At 44.9% G+C, this 19,858-nt stretch overlaps 4 protein-coding genes and 1 long non-coding RNA gene across 5 annotated transcripts; 2 read left to right on the forward strand and 3 right to left on the reverse strand.

Moving 5' to 3' along the window:
• Positions 1-1,371: 1,371 nt before the first annotated feature.
• Raf (serine/threonine kinase raf oncogene) lies at positions 1,372-6,897 on the reverse strand. Its single transcript, XM_076798607.1, has 2 exons — positions 6,162-6,897; positions 1,372-6,110 (listed from the first exon to the last, which is right to left on the reverse strand). Exons 1-2 carry the CDS (start codon positions 6,182-6,184, stop codon positions 3,845-3,847), a joined length of 2,289 nt encoding a protein of 762 aa, XP_076654722.1. The 5' UTR covers positions 6,185-6,897; the 3' UTR covers positions 1,372-3,844.
• Positions 6,898-7,395: 498 nt separating this feature from the next.
• On the forward strand, positions 7,396-9,244 carry LOC143360089 ((3R)-3-hydroxyacyl-CoA dehydrogenase). The gene is made up of 4 exons (XM_076798658.1): positions 7,396-7,708; positions 7,782-7,898; positions 7,988-8,366; positions 8,951-9,244. Exons 1-4 carry the CDS (start codon positions 7,678-7,680, stop codon positions 9,165-9,167), a joined length of 744 nt encoding a protein of 247 aa, XP_076654773.1. The 5' UTR covers positions 7,396-7,677; the 3' UTR covers positions 9,168-9,244.
• Positions 9,245-9,249: 5 nt separating this feature from the next.
• LOC143360087 (deoxynucleotidyltransferase terminal-interacting protein 2) lies at positions 9,250-10,373 on the reverse strand. The gene is made up of 2 exons (XM_076798655.1): positions 10,023-10,373; positions 9,250-9,944 (listed from the first exon to the last, which is right to left on the reverse strand). Exons 1-2 carry the CDS (start codon positions 10,117-10,119, stop codon positions 9,262-9,264), a joined length of 780 nt encoding a protein of 259 aa, XP_076654770.1. The 5' UTR covers positions 10,120-10,373; the 3' UTR covers positions 9,250-9,261.
• Positions 10,374-10,931: 558 nt separating this feature from the next.
• On the reverse strand, positions 10,932-12,080 carry LOC143360099 (uncharacterized). Its single transcript, XR_013083209.1, has 2 exons — positions 11,848-12,080; positions 10,932-11,750 (listed from the first exon to the last, which is right to left on the reverse strand). It is a non-coding gene; the product is annotated as an uncharacterized LOC143360099 (long non-coding RNA).
• Positions 12,081-12,111: 31 nt separating this feature from the next.
• On the forward strand, positions 12,112-19,112 carry LOC143359481 (nose resistant to fluoxetine protein 6-like). Its single transcript, XM_076797421.1, has 13 exons — positions 12,112-12,120; positions 12,548-12,778; positions 12,834-13,027; positions 13,167-13,375; positions 13,442-13,636; positions 13,700-13,793; positions 14,114-14,408; positions 14,482-14,561; positions 14,628-14,723; positions 14,799-14,928; positions 15,883-16,057; positions 16,388-16,530; positions 17,336-19,112. Exons 1-13 carry the CDS (start codon positions 12,112-12,114, stop codon positions 17,459-17,461), a joined length of 1,977 nt encoding a protein of 658 aa, XP_076653536.1. The 3' UTR covers positions 17,462-19,112.
• Positions 19,113-19,858: the final 746 nt, after the last annotated feature.

Consider the following 19,858-nt stretch of genomic DNA (forward strand, 5'->3'; position numbering starts at 1 on the left):
TGGTTGAATACAATAATCAATCGGTAGTCACGATTGATTGAATTAAGTATCTCCAATCTCAGCCACGCCATCCTGTCGCAAGACACGCGTTGCGGTTGACAGCAGCTTCAGCGTAATTTGACCGAAAACGAAGCCGAAATTGAGTCGCGACGACGCGACGTGACGCGACGCGACGGCGGCGGTCGATCGAACGAAAAAATCTCGGCGGATCGTATGTTCCGTGTCGGACCCGTACAGAAATTCGTGGCTGGATTCGAGGGAATCGGATCAAGCGATAGTCAAGCTTATAATCGTACGATATCTACTCGTGGTTTCTGCTCGTTGACGATCGAGTACGACACGAAAACGCGTTCAATCGCTTGAAACCGCGCGAAAACCGTTCTACGTGTATGATACACATCGAAGCAATGCACAGAGGAATGTCTTCCGACAAAATAATGTTCGAAAATTTCACAATGACAAACAGGAATATCGATCGGAAAGGACGCAAGGCTTGGCCATCGAAAGTTCAAATTTTCATCCCCTTGCTCGATCATTTCTCAGCGTTCAACCGAATCGAACTTTTAATCGTTTGTTCGTGTATCCTCGGGACAAACAAATACATGCATTTTGTGCGCAAGAGTTCGCGCGTACATGTGGTTAAAAGATGGGTCTATCGAGATGTCAGTACATTGTAAATATATAGTCTTCTCGAAGCTTTTTCGTTCAAAGTACCTAACTATCAATCTTGAACAACGATTAACAACTTATCAACGGCCCGTTACCCGACGTCCTCTTTTGGCTTTCATTTTTTTTTTTTTAGCAACATTAATTATGTTCTATGGTTCACTGTTTCCCTGTTACGAGAAAGCGTCATTAACGATGACGAGTGCGTCACTTTGCTCCAGTTAACGCTCCCGTCGTATCGTTTCACCCCCTTCTTCCTTTTATTCTCTCTCGCGCTCGAACGCGTTCTCTTTATCCTACGATTCCGGAGTTCGCGTCGTGTCTCTCACTCATTCTCTCTCTCTCTCTCTCTCTTGCTCTCGGTAGCCATCGCTTCTTTTCTCTCTCTTTCGATCGCAGTTCATCACACTAAAGATTACGCCATAAATAAATAAATAATAAATCGGGGATGCCACGTGGTGCTTTAGAAGTAAGATCGTCTCATTCGTTTCTAAACCAGCGAATTTCGAAGATTTGCTGTTAGGCCTTTTTCACGGCCGGGAAACGGCGGCACGGGGGTTGCGGGAGCGGCCCGTCGACGCTCGATCGAATCAACGACGGCGTAGAGACGTCGTCGACGACGCTACGCCGCACAGTGGGCAATTTGGACAAAATCGGATTCAAAATCAAGGAACTTTCGATAGAAATGAGATAGAGCGATGAAATTTTTTTTACATTAAAGCTGAAACTCTGTAGAATATGGGAAAAATAGGGAGATTATTACCATCCAATCATTTCAACGAAAAAATGACTTCATTAGTTTTTGTCACAAAAATCTATTTTTTGCAAAATCCTGAGGTCGTAGACAAATTTTGAGACCAGATTTGAAATCAGCGTGAAAAAATCTATGGGAAATGATGTATAGCATGTTACAAAAAAATTTTTTCCGCGCGTGGTATTGGAAAAACTAAAATTTTCTTGAATTTGTGCGCGTTTAACGAATTTTCTCGAGGTTAAAAAACGTTCGTACCACAATCTCTCTATTTTTCCCATATTTTATAAAGTTTCAGCTTTAATTTTTTTAAAATTTCATCGCTCTACCTCATTCCTATCGAAAGGTCCTTGATTTTGAATCCAATTTTGTCCAAATTGTCCACTGTGCGCCGTCCATTTCCCTGTCGTCCCTCGCGGTCCATTTCGCGTACACATGTCCTCCGTACTTGTTCGCTGCTGCGAAAACCACTGTATCAAACACGTTCCAGCCGTAACCAAGGAAGCTTTAAGTCCGTCACGCGTAACGCAAAAGTCTTCGATGCAAATACCAAACGAATGGCCACTCCCTAGCAAAAAGTATTACATCGAACACGCTTACGTGAACACCGATCAAAGAGTTTATCTACACGACTTAACCCCTTATAACCTAATTCTCTTTTAAATACAAATTAACAAGAAATTTGAGATCTAAACAATAAAAGAATCGAACATACTTTGACGCGTGCAGCGAGAATCGACATTAGCGATGCCTAACCTCTTCGATCACGAAGAGTCAACAGAACAAGATGCTTTCGCCATATTGTGGCCGAAAATGAAATTAGACTGAATAATATTGCTGTATCGGTATCCGTCGCACGGAGTTAACGCACCACCTACCGGCGATTGTTTAACAAAAATTGAAAAATGATTCAAGGCAGATTAATGTAGTCTGAATAGATTTTTCGATAATTCGCGGGGATAAAAGATCAAGAAAACTTGGAATTCGAAATACTGTTTGCCAGAGGTGAGCAGTATTTAATCCGTCGATCTCGAAGTGAAGTTCGCGCCCCTTCCTGCATCGCGAGTCTCGAGGGCCGGTGCGAAAAATACTTACAAAAGATAACGATAAAGATTAATAAATAGAAGAGTGCGAGGAACAATACACAAGTCGACTACAAAGTTGTTTCGATAAAAGTTTCTCTTCGATGCGCTTCTACATTGCAAATCAACAGTTCTCGGTTGACTTTCGTTTCGTTAAATCGTCGCACGACGCGAGCTCGTTATACTTTTATATCGATAGGAATTGAATTAGGCCTTGATCATTGGCAAACATTGAAAAAGTACTTGAAGCCAAAACATATGACTCGCGAGATCGATCCTATTGATCGAGCGATGAGTACCACTTTTTCCTGGTCTATCTACTTGTTATTCCAATGTACTGAAAATCTTTTGGTACCGTTCGAAAGAGTATCCCCGGTTCAACTTACAGAATCAAATATAAAGTCGATCGCAAAGGTTTATGTATACCTGTCGAATTTCAGAACAACAAATTAAACTTTTTTATTGCAACACGAATAATAACTATACGAACAAATTTTGATTTATTTACGTGTCGAGATAAAAAAAGGTGTTCATTAACTTTGCGACCTACTGTCCATAAAATTTAAAAAATCAGTCGGTTATGATAATTAGTATGGCGAAGAACTACTAAAAGAAGAAGAAGAAAAAGGAAAAGATAATTATTCGTGGAACATAATTATTGCGACTATCACTAAAGAGCGTCCGCTAGTTAGTCTACGTCGGTAATACGTCGAACTTCCTGGCGTTAGACTATAAATTATAAGTTACTCAAAGGAACAATTCTCGTGTGAGCATATTCAAGACGATATACGAAGGAAGAAGGTACAAAAATCACTTCGGTCATTGCAAAAATACTTCCACAGATGAATGACGGCCCACGCGAATTAAATGCCGTTTACTTCTGTTACCTACTTTATTTTTACATCCTTCACAAGGATTTCCGCAAATGTAACAGAGACCTCTACGCCGGTCGCGCGCTGTGCACACGCATTTTTCTACAAACATGCGTTTATACAAGCGCGACGGGGACTCTGTCAAATAAAAATCCCCTTCTCACGCGCAGATAGCAAGTTTCGTAAAGACACAAGCTACACCTTCCTGTTTAATATGGATCTTTTTCTCTCCCTTCGTCTCATTCCTTCTCTATTCTCGTTTCTCTTGTTACTTGCGTTAAGTATTTATATAATCACATTATACATCGAGCAAACGGATGCAACACAGTCGAAAGTGTAGTTCGAAAAGAATTACGTCGATTGTTCACAGCTAAGTTTATTACGATTTTCTCCATTGAATTATTTAAATATCTCAATTTACGGGAACTGCGTCAGACTCAGACTCATTGATCATTGCCGAATGTTTATTCCTATTATATATTCCCACCGGAAGGATAAAAGGAGAACGCTCCGAACTGGAAGTTCACTGGAGTTTTTGGAGATGCACAAGTGTACAAGAAGTCGTCCGATTGCAACTGCGTCCTGTTCAAGTTCGGCTCGGACGCGGATCTAGTGATTTTCGGTAGACCTCGCGAAAGACTTTCTAAACTAGCTAAGATCTGCCGAAATATCGGCCTATCTTCTCTGGAGAACTTGATGCTGTCCTCTGTCAGTCTCTTCAACGCTTTCGGAGTATCCGAGCGTAGCTTGTTTAGATCAGGACGTAAATTCCCGCATCCGACCATGAACAGTATTTGATCTTTGTTATTAATGTGCGAATACGGCAACTGGCTGGCTAACAACTCGAATAAAACAACACCAAAAGCGTAGACGTCCGACTGGAAGCTGTATGGATTCTCCTCTTGCATTCGGATCACTTCCGGTGCCATCCACAGAATGGATCCGGTCGGTTGATGGAATTGCTGGGAACCAGACCACCTGGTCTTCGCAGTGGCCAGGCCGAAATCGCCAATTTTCACGGTGAGATCGTCGTGCAGAAATATATTATTACTTTTTAAATCTCGGTGAATGATATTTTTTGCGTGCAAGTAGTCCATACCTTGCGCGGTCTGCCTTCCGATCTCTATCAACGTGAACAGGTCGAACTTCGTTTCGAATACGTGTAAATGTTTATACAATGACGAGCCCTCGCACCACTGAGTAACAATTGCGAGTTGAGGTTTGCTAACGCATCCCATGAACAACAAGATATTCACGTGCCGTGTCTTTCTCAGGACTGCGACTTCATTTTTAAATGCTTGTAACTGAGCGTCAGTGGGTATCTTAACGTTAAGCATTTTCACAGCTACAGGACCGTGCCAATGAGCTTTGTATACTGTTCCAAAAGATCCAGATCCGATGCGAGCTCCTATTAAAATCTCATCCGCTGGAATTTCCCAGTCTTCTATAGATTCCCTAGGTCCCAGAAGATTCTTCGAGGATTCGTCTGCTGACCTCGCCCTCGGTCGTTTCGGCCTCAAAGTACTGGTGGGACTAGCTTGCGTCGATTGACTATGCTTGGTCGGGCTGCTACCAGGAGACACAGCGCTCTGAATGATGCCAACGGGTCGACCTAAACTCTGAGATCTACTGTATTCATCTAAATTAGTAGAATCTCCGCTCGGTTTCACCATGTTAAAGCATACATTGGGCGCAGAGCTGGAACGGTCTTGCTGTCCCAAGGAACGTGGATGCCTCTGGGTTCTCGAAGGAGTCAGAGACGGCGACACGCTTCTGCTCAAACCATAATCCCGTGGAAGCTGCAGGATGCCAGCGGTACTGTCAAGATTGTGTGCCAATAACGCCTTATAGTATGCGTCTTGCATACGAACTTGATGACACAACGCAGGAACACCGCCTGTACACCTTTGATGAAATCGATAATTACACGTTCTACAATAAAATCCTTGAAAGATCATTTTTTTACACGAATCGCAAAATGACAGCGTGAAGAAAGTCTTACGCACAAAATTGTGAGAAATAGAAGTGGTTATGGGAAACTTGTCCAAAATCTCCACAGATATTTCATCGCAATCTAATACAGAGATATCCGTGTCCCAAGACGTGAGAGACTTGGAGTTGTCGGTACCCAAGATATACACCACGCACATTTCCGTGGTTAAATTTCTCAATTTCATTGCCTTAGCCAGTGCGTCTCTCAGCGGCAGTCCTTCCCTCACTTGTATGCTGGTGCGTTGTTGGTTAGGTAGGTACGCTCTGAGCAGGGACCTCGTAGGCGCTCTTTGTCCCCTGATGTTGGCATTGGCTTCGCGAGATTCGCTCTCCGACGTGGACGCGCTGCCAGACACTCTGCTGGCATTCAACAACTCGTTCAGTTTCTGCTCCTTGGATTCCAAGTCTTGCAACTTACTGGTCAGCTCCTGGTACTCATTCAGGTATATCGTCGGTGGTGGTTGTTGTTGGAAACCAGCGATATGGTTGTTCAAAGCATCGATATTCTGGCGAGTAACATGTATCACATTCTGTATATTTTTCAGTTCGTACCTCAGGGGATCCGTGTCCAAGTAGCCGTCCTCGGAGTCGCTGAGCTCTCCCGATTCCGGACCGCTACCCCGTGAAGAGGACATCGCTGGTCGTCCTGGTGAATGCGTGGACTTTTTCCTCGGTCGACGCCGATGCGAGGGGAACGGGGAAGTCGAGGACAAGGAGGACGGCGACCCGGCTGTCGCAGCCTCGAACCTACGACACGAAAGCTCCGTGTACGCGTTCGCACGTACCGCCGTGTAATACCTCTGCTCGCCGATCACGGCCATCTTCTTGCTCCGTCAGGCAGCATCCTGGGCCGCTGCTGCTGCACTCCGGAACACCTTGGCAGCTTCGGTACCACACCGGTTACCGCCGAATTTTTCTCTCTCTCTGGTTCACACCGCGACACGGCTTTCTCTGCACGCCGCTCTATCGCACTGTCGCTCTCGCCTCTCGCGCGACTCACGGACACGGACGCGTCCTCGTCGCACACCTCTTTCTTTTCTTCCTCTTTAGTCCGATTCTTTTTGGTTCTGTTCGAGCGCGCTCTTCCTCGCTCCTACCTCGACGCTCTTTCTTCTTCTTGTTACGGCGAGCCGAGCCGAGTCGAACCTACTTTCCGATGCGCGACTTCACAGCATACGCCGTCGTCTATCCTCGGCTCTCTTAGCCATCGAATTTCCACGCGATAGAACGTCACGCCAACCTGTTTCTTTTTATCGTCTCGTCACGTCTCGTTTCGAACCAGCGATCCGCTGGCTCCCGTGATCGGCCAACAAATTCTTCCGTTTCAACCTTCTCTCTCGACTCGTATCCCCCCCCTTTTTCAATACTTCTTCTCTGGAGGCGTTCCGAAAGAAAACTGGCACGAGCGATGCGCGATCGAGGACAGAGGCGCGGGGCTATGTATCTTGAAGCGCCGGTGCTGCCAACCGTTCCGCCCCCTCCCGCTCATTTTCTTCCTGTTCCGATATTTGAATTTGACCTGCTGTCCTATTAGTTTCCCGATAACGTCGCTTTTCTCTTTTTTCAATTCGTTCGATCTCGAAAACCCCGCTTCGCGTTGTCTTTTTTGGCCAACAGAACTTGTAACGTTACCACATGCCCAACTTTTTATGTCGTCGAATCTGATGCTGCTACACAGTTCGACCTCAGACAACGTCAAAACTGCATTTTCTTTATTAAATGCGTCGGTTAACTTTAGCCAATAATTTGGTTAATATCTTCCTCGGAAAATCTTCTGCTTAATACGTTTCTTTCGCGAATATACACTGGTCTTGACGGAACACTGTTCCAATTAAATTGATTTTATCCGACAGGAAGCTTTCACGATTTTTTGCATTTTATTTTATTTCCTCGTGTTGCAAAATTTATTTTTAGAATTGCAATCGAGAATTGTTAGTTCTCATGGAGCGTCGAGTGCTTTGTTTGCAACCCCGGCGAGAACGGTCCGTTTCGAGTAGGTATATAATTCAAGTTGAATTTTTCGGTAAACATAGCATACTGCTCGCGTTGCGTTTCTGACGTCACTGCAGCGGACTTTGACGTCAGCAGCATATGGTGCGGTTACCTAGGTAACACTCTGGTACGTTCTGATTGGTCCGCTGCTCGCGTACGTACATACTTACTGGTTGCGCGTACATTCTACTATGGTTTGGGTTTTATCAAGAAAAAAAAGGCACCAAATACTCAAAATCAAGGATGGCTATTCTTGTTACGTAATACGTTTTGATTTGACTTTGTACTCGCCGGCAACGTAACATGCCGATAAGCATTGAAAATGGTTGCTGGCAAACTTGCTTTTGTAACAGGTATGCATCGAAAATCAAATGGAAATTAACGTTTCGTTTTTGTTCGAACAATTGAAATGTGTCGCAATTGCAGGCGCCGGGCGCGGTATAGGCAGAGAAGTTTGCAGAATTTTAGCAAATCAGGGAGCCAAAGTTATTGCCGCCGACCAAAATTTGCAATCTGCTCAACAAACTGTTGACTCGCTGAATGGTCTGAATACGAAATAATGAATTACCTTTCCATGGGTATATTCTTTCATTTATTGTACGTAATAAAAAACCATTTTTCTTTTTGTTCAGACTCTAAACATCATCTGGCTTTAAATTTGGATGTTTCAAGCGAAAGCAGTATCAAAAAAGCATTCAAGAGTGCAATAAGCAACTACAACAAACCACCGACTATTATAGTGAATTCTGCAGGCATCACACGCGATCAATTTATTCTAAAGCTAACTGAGAATGAATTCGATGAAGTAATAAATGTGAATTTGAAGGGAACATTTCTGGTTGTCCAGGCTGCGGTGCATCATATGCTGGAAGCTGACGCAAGCAAAGGTGGATCAATAATAAATCTGAGCTCTGTCACCGGGAAAGTTGGAAATATAGGTCAGGCTAATTATGCTGCATCGAAAGCTGGGGTCATAGCTCTTACAAAGTCCGCTTCCTTTGAGTTTGGGCAGTAAGTTTTTTCACAATGATAATAACTGTTGGGTACTCTTATTCAATGTGCACGCTGTATTTTCGGGATTTACTTTTTTTTTTAACTCGCTGTTTACAACTGTCTCGCACACTGGGTCCTTTTGTTCTGTAAAAACTACACGCATGCGTCGCTACGTTCTGTCTTTCCCTTCGCTCCTTCACACCTGTTCAATCATTCTTTCTCTCTCTTCGCGTTCACTTGTTCATCCTCCCTCTCTTTCTTCATGCTCACTTGTTCATCCTCGCTCTCTTTCTTCATGCTCATTTGTTTATCCTCGCTCTCTTTCTTCATGCTCATTTGTTCATCCTCGCTCTCTTTCTTCATGCTCACTTGTTCATCCTCGCTCTCTTTCTTCATGCTCATTTGTTTATTCTCGCTCTCTTTCTTCATGCTCATTTGTTCATCCTCGCTCTCTTTCTTCATGCTCACTTCACGCGTACTGACACATTCCTTCTCTTTCTCTCTTCACGCCGCTACATAGCTAATGTTCTTACTACCTAGAATGTCTGGGTAGTGACAGTTTTGATAACAAATATTAAGAGCAAAAACCATCTTTCTTACAGATTCGGCATTCGAGTTAACGTTGTGTTACCAGGTTTCATAGACACTCCCATGACAGACACAGTGCCCGATAATGTAAAACAAATGTTTATTAAGAGAGTACCACTGCATAGAATGGGACAGCCAGAAGAAGTGGCCGAAGTAATAACATTTTTAGCATCTGGCAAGAGTTCTTACGTCAACAGTGCATCTATAGAAGTTACAGGAGGAATGCATTGACAAAATTTATTTTTTCACACGTTTATATATATATACATACATACTTATAATGAAGTATAAATAGATTTTATACAAATTTCGCGTTTTAAATACATCATTTCTTCTTTCCTTTCTTGAGCCTTTTCGCGTGTTTGTGAGCTTTATAGTGCAACTTTTTCTTTTCGTCGATGATTTCTTTGTACTTTCTTTTATTATACTTGGAAAATTCTGCATCCGCCATAAGCTCGTCTACGATAGTCTTCTTGCGTTCTTTCTTTGTCAGACGGTTCGAATAATAATCCACCGGCGAATCGATAACCTTACCAATTTGGAAGTATTTCGGTAAAACTTTCAGATCGTTCTTTTTGTAGAAACGTTTCGGATCTAGCGCAGATCTCATTTGAAGAACTTGGAGATCGTGTTTAATCTGTGGCGTCATCTCGGGCGCGCGCATGTTGAACCAATCCTTGCCCTTGGTCTTGGCACGTTCCTTGCGTTTCATAGATTGCAGTTTTCTTTTACCCACTTTGCCGGAAGGCACAGATTCTAGTTGTTCGAAACCAGGTTTTATCACGCTTTTCTTAAGTATTGCATCTATCGCTGTTGTGTCCTTCGTTACAGGCACTGGGTTTTTCGTTGCCTTTTTCTGGTGTCCTTTCTTCAGGCCCGACCAACCCATGTCAACTTCAAATTCTTCGAGATCAATGTCTTTACTCGTGTCACGCTGCCCTTTCTTCGACGTAGCAGCATTATTGATCAAATCTTCCTCGACACTGAAGAAATTCGACGATCGCGTTCCTGTAAATAAATGTTACTAATGGTCTATCTCAAGTTTTAACCTCTTTAAGAAAAATTATCGGCAACTGGTCGAGCTACCTGTGTTCTCAAAGTCTAAATCATCTTCGTCGCTTTCTATCAACCGATCCCTCGTCACCAAATTCGAGTCACCTCTCGTATCAATTATTATATCCATAATCGTTGCACGAATTGTTAGTTGTTTACATACCAAATGTTTCGTGTGGACACGTGCTCAGTTTGGTTATATTCGTCTTCTATCCTCTTCTAAATAATCCCCGAGCCACAGACGAGGTATTGGATAGACCTGTCATCCAATGTACTTTTGTGGCTCATTTTCTTGGGGTCACGTAACCCCATTACCATTTTCGTGTCACATCTTGTATTACCAATTGGAACTAAAATTTGCTGACAGCATCCTCAGTGGTAGGAATTAAAGCTAAAAATAGCTATATATAGTCACTGCTGTCTCGCGAATACGAGAAAATAAACGAATAATTATAAAAACCTTTGATTTTTTGAACAGTCGATATTGCAGAACATCTGACATGAAGGCCCATAAGATGATAGGTCTATCCTTATACCTTGTCTGTGCCCGAGCCTAGAAATCTGTGACAATTGCGTCTTGTTGTTCTGACCGGCCTCTAGGCGGACTCGTGTTTGCAAGGAAAAATTGCGTCGTCACGGTTCACGAAAGGAAGTTCTCTGTTACATCGTGACCCGTGTTCGCGGTAATTTATTACACCACAGCGTAAGAAACAATTAACTTTGTCAAGTTAATTTTTTAAAAGACTGCTCTACTTTTAGTAGCGACGACAGCAAGACGTAACTATCAACAGCATGAGACGGTTCCACCTATACGGAACCACCAATTCTTCTTACACCGAAGTCAGGACATAAATAATTCATTCACAATTTATCGACTGCGCATGTCCGATGAATCTATTTAAAATTCAAACCTTCTCTAATATTACTTAACCTGTTTTCTTCGATTAACGGCAAAGAATAATGTACCATTTCCTGATGAAATAAACAATGATTTTACGTAACGTTTTCCAATTTGTTACAATTTACTGTTGGACCAAACTTTCACGGAAAATGCGAGTTCCGTCGTTATGCGTTGGCGATCGAAACGCGGCGGCTGTTAAAGCCGACTGATGTATGGTAGGATTAAAGTACTTTATAAAAAGCTTGAGTTTAGAGTGCACGTAATCGCTATACGGGTTGGTATTAGGCGGCAGGAAGGTGGGAGGCGGTAAGTGCAGTATATCTGGCTTTGCACGTGATCGGATAGTTGCAGTGACCACAAAACCAATGCTTATGATAGTTTTACAGAGTGTCTCGCCACCGAACTGACCGCGCGAAAGATCCTCCCATTCAAAATTCGGCGTTCGAAGAAACCGCGGTTAATTTGAACTCACAAAGATTCTATACAATACAATTCCTCTTTCGGAATTGAATTACGCTTGATTTTCGAAAGATCAAAAAATGCGGATAACGTTTATATTATTTATGTTGTACGTGCATTGGACGTGCGTTGGTGGATTAAAAATCCATGACGACCAGTTGATCAGTGACAGTTTAACAAATAATTATACCAGTTCCGAGGAAAGTCATGTGGAGCAGAAGGGAACGATTCGATCGAACGCATCGACGTTTCAATGGAACGATTTTGTAGACGTTTGGGATCCTTTCAAAGTTGCAAGAATTTGGCAAACCGACGCTCGAGGGTCGACGAACATCTCCACGAACTGTCAACGGGATTTCACGGATTACATGACCGCGTTGTCATCGGGGGATCGATGGGCGCTGAAAAGCAAGTCAAATAACATATCTCTCAGTATCTTTCCATCTACAAAAATTCTTTAACTTCGATTCTTGAAATTCTCGCGAAGAAACTACTTACTCATTAGATAAGCAATCAAGAAACAGATGATTTCACCGAAATAATCTAAATATTCCATCGTGTTATATAAAGTTCAGACGGTGTCGGTGCACGAGGAGGATATTATTCGATTACGAGCATAATTGCGCGCAGAAAGTAGTCGACCCGAGCGAAGACCGGTTTAATTTTGACAGATGAAACTTTCTTCGGGTGCTGCCGGAGATTACATATTTCATAGTCGAATGCGAAGGACTTTGTCCATTCGTGTTTCCTTCGTCGCTCGGAATGTCCTCTGTAAATTAAGAAATTCTCTTTCACGATTCAAAGTTCAATGGCGAAAACGACGGGCTCAATAACATAGCGAATCGTTTTGTTTCGCAATTTGTAAGTTCAGTCAGTTATCGCACACGTAATTGTTTCCGTAACTGGCTACCTTATAAGAGGCGTTCCGGCGTTCCAACAATGTAGAAGGTAGAATTTGAGAAAGCGATTCCTTATAGAAAGGCCGGAAGTGAAAAATGAAGATTTCACTTGTGGTCGCCGGGTTTATTTGATACGAATAACGCGTGTCGTAATCGACGCGTAAGCCTAACCGAACAGATCTGCCGGACCTCGAAAGGAAAGCATTTGTATTCAAATTCGCGCGGCGACCGAGAGCCGGCGAATTTTTTATGTAACAATTATTCGCATGCTTCCTTGTAGGTAGTGCACACCGGTTTAGTTTCGATTGTTTTTAGTGGTCGACGCGACCGGCAAGTACACCTGGGGATTGTTCTCCGACAACGTGTTCTGGGTGGGCTCCACGGACCAATGTCGCGAGATGACCGCCGAATTTCTCGAACGGCAGAACAAAGGCGATCACGAACATCGCGGAGGAGACGTGCCGCCGTTTCTAGTCGGCATCACTTCCGTCAGCTTCACTCTGAGTCCCTTGCACCTGGAACTGGATAAAGTAAATTGCCGCTCGATCGTAAGAACTCGAACACACAGAATCGTAACTACCTTTCGCTGAACAGACTTTCAGAATCATTCTCGGACTCTGTCTACCCGATTCCTGCGACGTCGGGGACGTTCGACAGCTCTTCCTCTTCGCCCGGAACCTGCGCGAACACAATTCCTCCTCGGAGATAGTCGTCGAAACCGTCAGGAACCTTTCGAAGGGATACTCCCTCTGGGAAGACCCGATCTTCTACGTTCTAGCGTAAGTCCAGTCACCGCGTTCTGAAACAGAGGCAGATTTTTCATCGAGCATAATGCCGTATTGTTCGAGAAAAATCGGTATCACCAGCCCGCTGCCTACCGGCCAGCAGAGTAGGAACTGAATGATACACGGCTTGCAGGATCGTTTTTGTCGTGGTCGTTGTTTTCGTCTGTCTGGGCACTTTCTACGACGTTTCTCTGAGGTATCGGGTATTACGTTCGAGGAGAAACGTTCGGGACACGGGGAACACGATGATGGAGATGAAAACCATGCAGGCCGATCAGAACGTCGACAACGAGATCACGATCGCGAAGCTGTGGTCGGTGAAGGAGCACAATGGCGCCATGGGTACATCTTCACGATCATTCGCGATGGACTCTCTTCGGTTAGACTAGCCCAGTTTTCTTCTTTCAGACGTGAAAACCACGAAAACCGCCCCGAAACCGCTGTCGGAGGCGCTGTTATCTTTCAGCCTTCTGTTGAATTTATCGAAACTCTGCAGCCTCGATGTCGGCGACGACACTTTGGCTCCGATTCACGGACTCCGATTCATTTCCATGCTGTGGATCGTCCTGGTGCACACTTGTCTGACGGTAAACGTGGTCTCTGGTAAGTAGACCGTCATCTCTCTCGTAGCATTGCATCTTCGTGTACACGGCCCTTGATCCCCAGAGGCTAAATCGTTCAAGTCTAACGCGGAGAGAGACTTCTTCTACCAGACGATCAGCAACGGTACCTACGGCGTGGACACCTTCTTCTTCATGAGGTACCTACGCAAACATTATTTAACACTAGAACGACCGGAGCAGTCAAAATGACTGCTTCCTAATTTTTTCTTTTACAATTACCGAAATTGTAAAAATGTTTTCATCGGACATTTTTTAATGAACCCCTTCATTGAAGCACATATCACAATAAAAGCTGTATGAGGTCTGAATGGGCACAATCTTGTCATTGTTACAAAGCAATATACGTCAGTCGCATTTATTGTTCGGTCGTTCTAGTGTTAACTAACGGTCGTTTCCTTACAACATTCGGTTACCCTCTCCGATATTTAAGTTGACGCATGTTTCCACTGTGCGCTAGCGGATGCCTGGTCTCGTTTCTCTACCTACGCACGATCACGAAAACAGCCATGCAGAAGATGAAATTGCTGAGGAACAATTGCGGCGCGTTTCTACAGTTCCTAGGAATGGTTTCGTACCGGTACTTTCGCCTAACTCCACCCTATCTCATAGTGATAGGTCTGATCGAGGTGTCGAGTTCCTGGTACTACAACCACACCATGCTCGACCTGTACACGCTCGATTACGAGAACTGTAGACGATTCTGGTGGAGAAACGCTCTCTACGTGAACACATACTTCGACATGGACGAACGGGTACGTATAATTTCATGGAACGAGAGCTACTTTACAAAGGACAGTGAACTAAATGGTTATGCGCTACCGATAGTGCATGGTGTGGAGCTGGTACCTGGCGAACGACACGCTATTCTACATCGTTGGAGCGATCATTCTCATAATCGGAGTGAGGTACGAGAGATCGCTCATCGGTGCTCAATCGTGCCGGGGTGATTAGTCTGAATTGTCGTTTTGCAGGCTACTTCCGGTGGCAGCGCTCGCGACGGCCATGATCCTGATCGTGTCCTGGATCGTTACGGCGACCATCGCGCTGCACACGAAGCATGTGCCAAGGTAAACGTGCGGCTTCGAAAAATCGGTCAATTAAAATCCTGTCGTTAATTAAAACGCCTCGAATATCGATGATAGCATAGTGGACCCGTTTGCTCACTACGAGAGCCTCTACGACAAGCCTTGGTCGAGGATCGGGCCGTATCTGCTGGGGATGGTGGCTGGCTGGTACCTCTACAAGTCGAATTGCAGCCTGAAGATGCCTAAGGTGAACGTTGCGTAACTTCCCTGAAATGTATCGAGGAGCTACCTTAATGCGTACAGGATGCACCGAAAATCGTGGTACAACTCGCCGGCTAGTGATTCTACAGGCAAAAATAAGTCGAAGGAGAGGTATATTTTTTCGTTTGACACTTCGTTCTCGAAAAATCGAGTTTGAAGATCCGTCGGGTTCGCGTCCTTTAGTGCGACTGTATACGCAAGAAGTAGATTCGGTTGGTCACGATCAGACGCGTATTCGTTGAATCATCGAACTTGATTTACTCGAAAGCGGAGCGTCAAACGAGAAAATGTTATTCCTTTTTCTCGAATTGTTTTCGCATGTAGAATCACCGACAATTTTCAATGCGCTCTGTATAACTGATCGCGGCTGGATCATCCAAGTTTTTGCTCGAGCCTTCGCCGCGCCACGACTTTCTTCGACCGTTCGGGGAACGCACAAGTGATTAAGACTACGCACCGCCGCATTTTCACGTAACAGATTATCCCCAATTAGATCGGGATGCAGTAAGAATCGTCGTAATCCACTTTCTCCGTAATAATCGTCGATTAAAATCGCGATCCTGCCGCCGCACCGCTACGCTGCGCCGATGCGACCAACTGATATACAGGCTGTCCCAGTATCGGTGGTATAACCGATTCGACTTGAAAAAATAAGTGGAAAATACCGAATAAATATTTGTTACCCTTCGTTTTCGAGAAAAATTCGTTTAGAAAACCAGTTGGGTTCGCGTGCTCTAGCATTCGCAGGAAGTAGAATCGGCAGGTCACGAACAGACGCGTGTTCGTAGAGTCTTCGGTTCTCGTTTTTCTCGAAAACGGAGCGTGAAGTGAACAAATTTATTCCATATTTTTGATTTACTTTTTCATACCGAATCATCTGCTGCACGGTGATACCACCAATACTGGGACACACTGTATACGCAGTCGCTTCTAATTGCAGGCGGTCGCATTTGCTTGTTGGATCTTCTCTTTCTTCGTCATGCTGAGTATAGTGTACGGACTTTACGGAAACAGCTACGGTCCATTCATGTCCGCGGTGTACACCGCGTTGTCGCATTCAGGATGGGCGGTCGCAGTCGGTTGGGTCCTGATCGCTTGCGTCGCCGGTCACGGTGGTCAGTAATCGATTGATCTCGATCATTACTCTCGACATAACTTAAAACCACGCTGTCCAAGCTTGGCGATCAATCTTCGAAAAAGCCGAATAAGCCGCAATCCTCAACCGCGACAAATAGGCCGTAAATTACGCTGTCTCTCGTTTGTAAATTTATGCAAACATCGATGAGATTTATGCTTGCTTCTATCTTGACGAAATCATCTTTGGAAATGGGAATTCTCACGGCACGATTTTAAGGGGTTCGATCACGGACAGCGTGGGTTTCAGTTTTCGTTTCGGGATTGTGTGTTCTCGTTCTGAATTATGTACGAGCATCATTACATTTCAGGTATCGTGAACAAAATACTGTCTTGGAGGTTTCTGTACCCGCTGTCCAGACTGAGCTACTGCGTCTATTTGGTTCATCCTGCGATCATACGAGCGGTAATCTTGAAAGGAGAAAGTTCGTTGCACTTGACGCTGGGATTAATGGTACTGCCATCGTCTTAACTCGATCGTTTTGATATATTAAGACTACTTTCGATCTATCTCCCACGCGGCCCTACGTTCGCCTCTGTAACGGCACAGTGTTCGTGGATCAGTGATCAGTGATCTCTTGCGGAGCCTTGCAAAGTGCTCTGTACCATCCAGCCGTGTACCTGAAACTATTTTCAGAATATGTTAGAGAATTTTTGGAGAGATTTCAAGAAAATACCGTGCCTTTGCCGGGGTAAATCGAATTCCCCGATTACCGATCAAACGAAGCCGTCCGATTCTTGAAAGCCCCGCTAGATCCCGACTCGTTCGCCTTTCCCGCGGCTTCCCACACCGGTTCTCTCTGCTGCCTCCCTCCCCGACCATCTCACTATTTCCCCCACCTGTCTTTACTTTTCATTTCTTCCCCCTTTCACTGTTTTCCTACGGAGAAAGTGCTGGTCGCCTCGCGTCGACCAAATTTCGACTAAATAACATCATGCATCGGTCGTTCCCTTTCTTTTGTAGGTCCCGTAGAAACGAGGTCGGGAAAATCGAAAGGCCTCATTAAAACTAGCCTTCTAACATTTCCAATTTGCAGAATTATTCCACAAATTTCTTTCTTCGGGTATATACTATTTCCTTATTTTTATAAAGTAACATAATCGGTCACTTTCAGAGAAGCGGAAACCGTCGACTAGAAACTGCCCCGCGTTAAACGATTAATCTTATTATATAATTCCTGTAACTATCTTACAGCTACATTAGTCTAACGACGATCGTTCCTTCAGAGATTTTCCTCATAAGTTGAAACACTTTTCAGGGAGTACTGTTCTTCGGGTTCACGATAGCCTCGTACGCCGTGGCGTTGGTCATCAGCCTGCTCTTCGAGGCTCCCATGGTGTCTCTGCTGAGGATAGTCCATCCTCTGCGAGCCTGGAACAAGTAGAGAAGCACATCGGTCGAGGGATCAGCGTGCTTGCTTTTGTACGCGTAACGAGACACATCGATCGCGCCATTTATTCTTCGATAAACGTCGAGCGCGGAATCGTGTGACCGCGATACGTTCGACGATATTACGTAAAGAACCCCGGCGGAGAGAATGAAAGAATTAGATTTATCCGCGTTCGCCGAGCAGTTGCGGGGATCTTCTGCATAGACGTCTGCTGTCTATAATTTTAGCGAGGCAACTCGACTCGGTGGAGAAAAAAGAATGCGGCTTTGGTAAACAATCTTCTAGATACTTGGAATGTCTAGCGGACGAATACAGCGAACATAAGCGAATATAACGCCGGCTCCAAGGAAAACTTGTCCACCGACATAGGTTTATGCACGAGCGGTTTTATTGAAATGCTGCGCATAGTTTCGACAACGAAACCGCGCAGTTCAGACCTAATGGTTTCATCGAGTTCCATAGGCTGTATCCTCTATTCATTTCTGGCTCGTTTTTCTGTTTTGCAGCGTCATTTTGTCGAAACGGTTTAAAAATACCGGTCCACGCGGACAGCTGCGCCACACAAAGTTCTCAAAGGTGGAACCGTCTATGACGAAAGATCCGATGATCGATGGACAGCCTTCGACGAGTGACGCGGACCCGAGAGGAAGGCCAGCCTTGAACCTTCGTCCCGATGAATTTCGGCCCGTTTTCGAAGTCGGGAAGCTCCTTGATCGTCTCGGACGTACGCCTTGTTCCCCGGTTTTCCAAGAACGAGCCAAGATGGAACCACTGTTCGCCACCCTGACAAGTTTCACCTGCCGGCGCGGTGCGACGCCGATAGCGGTTTGCGTCACAGAATAAATATGCGACTCTAACGAAAGAGAAATTTTGAATTAAAATATCTATACGGCTGCCCGATCGTCCGGCAACGAAAGTTTCGGAGCCGATCGGATCGGATCGGCACGTGCTTCCACGCGACCGAGTCAAAATACGCCTACAGACGCGATCGGCCGCTGAACGATCCGTTTTTTCTCGGTAGCATCAATCGGTCTTCTATGAATATGTAACAAGCGAAAAAGCAGAGATCCGCGAGTAATAATAGAAGCTGTTCTCTCCGGTGTTTAGCGGTGGCCGTAACGAGGTGTACGCACGACCATAAACGAACGGTTTACGCGCGGCACAACGATCTAGATAACGAGGATCACGCTTCCGATCCGTAAGGTCGAATTTCGAAGCGGGTCGCGTTCCCGCAGCACGCGCGTCGTGAATACGACCGATGTATCGTCGGAAATAATGCTAATCGCTTTCTCGGCTGGTCGGCGGGTCGTTCTCGATTCATTGTACGCCCTCGGCCCCTATCGCCCGAGCCGCGACCTTTTGGACAAATTAACAGCAGGTTCGCATTACTTTGTAAAAATACCGTGAACGTGGCTATCCAAATGTTTAGCTATTTTTCAAATATACCACACGGGTGTACCATTAAAATCTCAATAATCGTAAATTAAAAGTGTTAGCACCGTAAACCAAGTGTTAACGGCAGTCGAGGGATCCAACGCGAGTTAATTTTTCTGAAAGGACACGGGCACACCTCGGCGTCTAATTACGTTAACGCGTTGGCAACCAAGTTGCCTGATAATTGTAATGTTTTATAAAGCGCACAATGTTAAAGCGACGCAGCACCGCAAAGTCATTGATTCCATACGTGACTGTCACGCAATGTATTTTTAACTGGAAATAATAATGCGTATAACACGAATTCTTTGTGTGATAGGTCACGTATTCGTGACTCTGAGCGTGTAACATACCAAAAACAAATGTTTTTCTACACCGAGGAACAAGCGTGTCGTCGAACGAACGCGTTGTGTACGAAGAGAGCAGAGACTAAGCAAATTTCAGCAAGGGCGAGCGGCGAACGACGACGAAAGCGCGGTGCCGGAGACAGAGAAAGAGAAACACACCTGTAACAGCATGAAATTCCCCAGTGAAACCTGCACGCGACAGACTCGATCGTTTTCTCGCGGCGCAGAACTCTGTCGAGCGCATCCCGACTAATTCGCCCCCGATATCGATCGATTTATCCTAACGCGGCGCTCGTTATCTCGAGCCGTTCAGACGGTAATTAGCAATTCGCCTTAGAATCACGCTTTCGTTGACGCAGCAACGATCTCTAATTTCTTCGCGGAATCCCGTCGATTCGCGAAACGCCGAAACGTCGCGAAACATATTACCGGAAGAGGAGGCGGTTGCGTAGAGGTCAGCCGTCTGTTCAAACACTCGGCTCGTTTCCGAAAACTGGATTCCTGCTTTCTAATTTTAACGAGCCGAACACTCGTCTTCCTACTTCTTGTGCCTTGTACGGCCAACGTCGAACGAGTCGCGCGCGCGCGAAAAAAGAAAAAGAACTGTTCA

The sequence above is a fragment of the Halictus rubicundus genome, chromosome 12 (assembly GCF_050948215.1).
Source record: "Halictus rubicundus isolate RS-2024b chromosome 12, iyHalRubi1_principal, whole genome shotgun sequence".
In the NCBI taxonomy this organism is placed as follows: domain Eukaryota; kingdom Metazoa; phylum Arthropoda; class Insecta; order Hymenoptera; family Halictidae; genus Halictus; species Halictus rubicundus.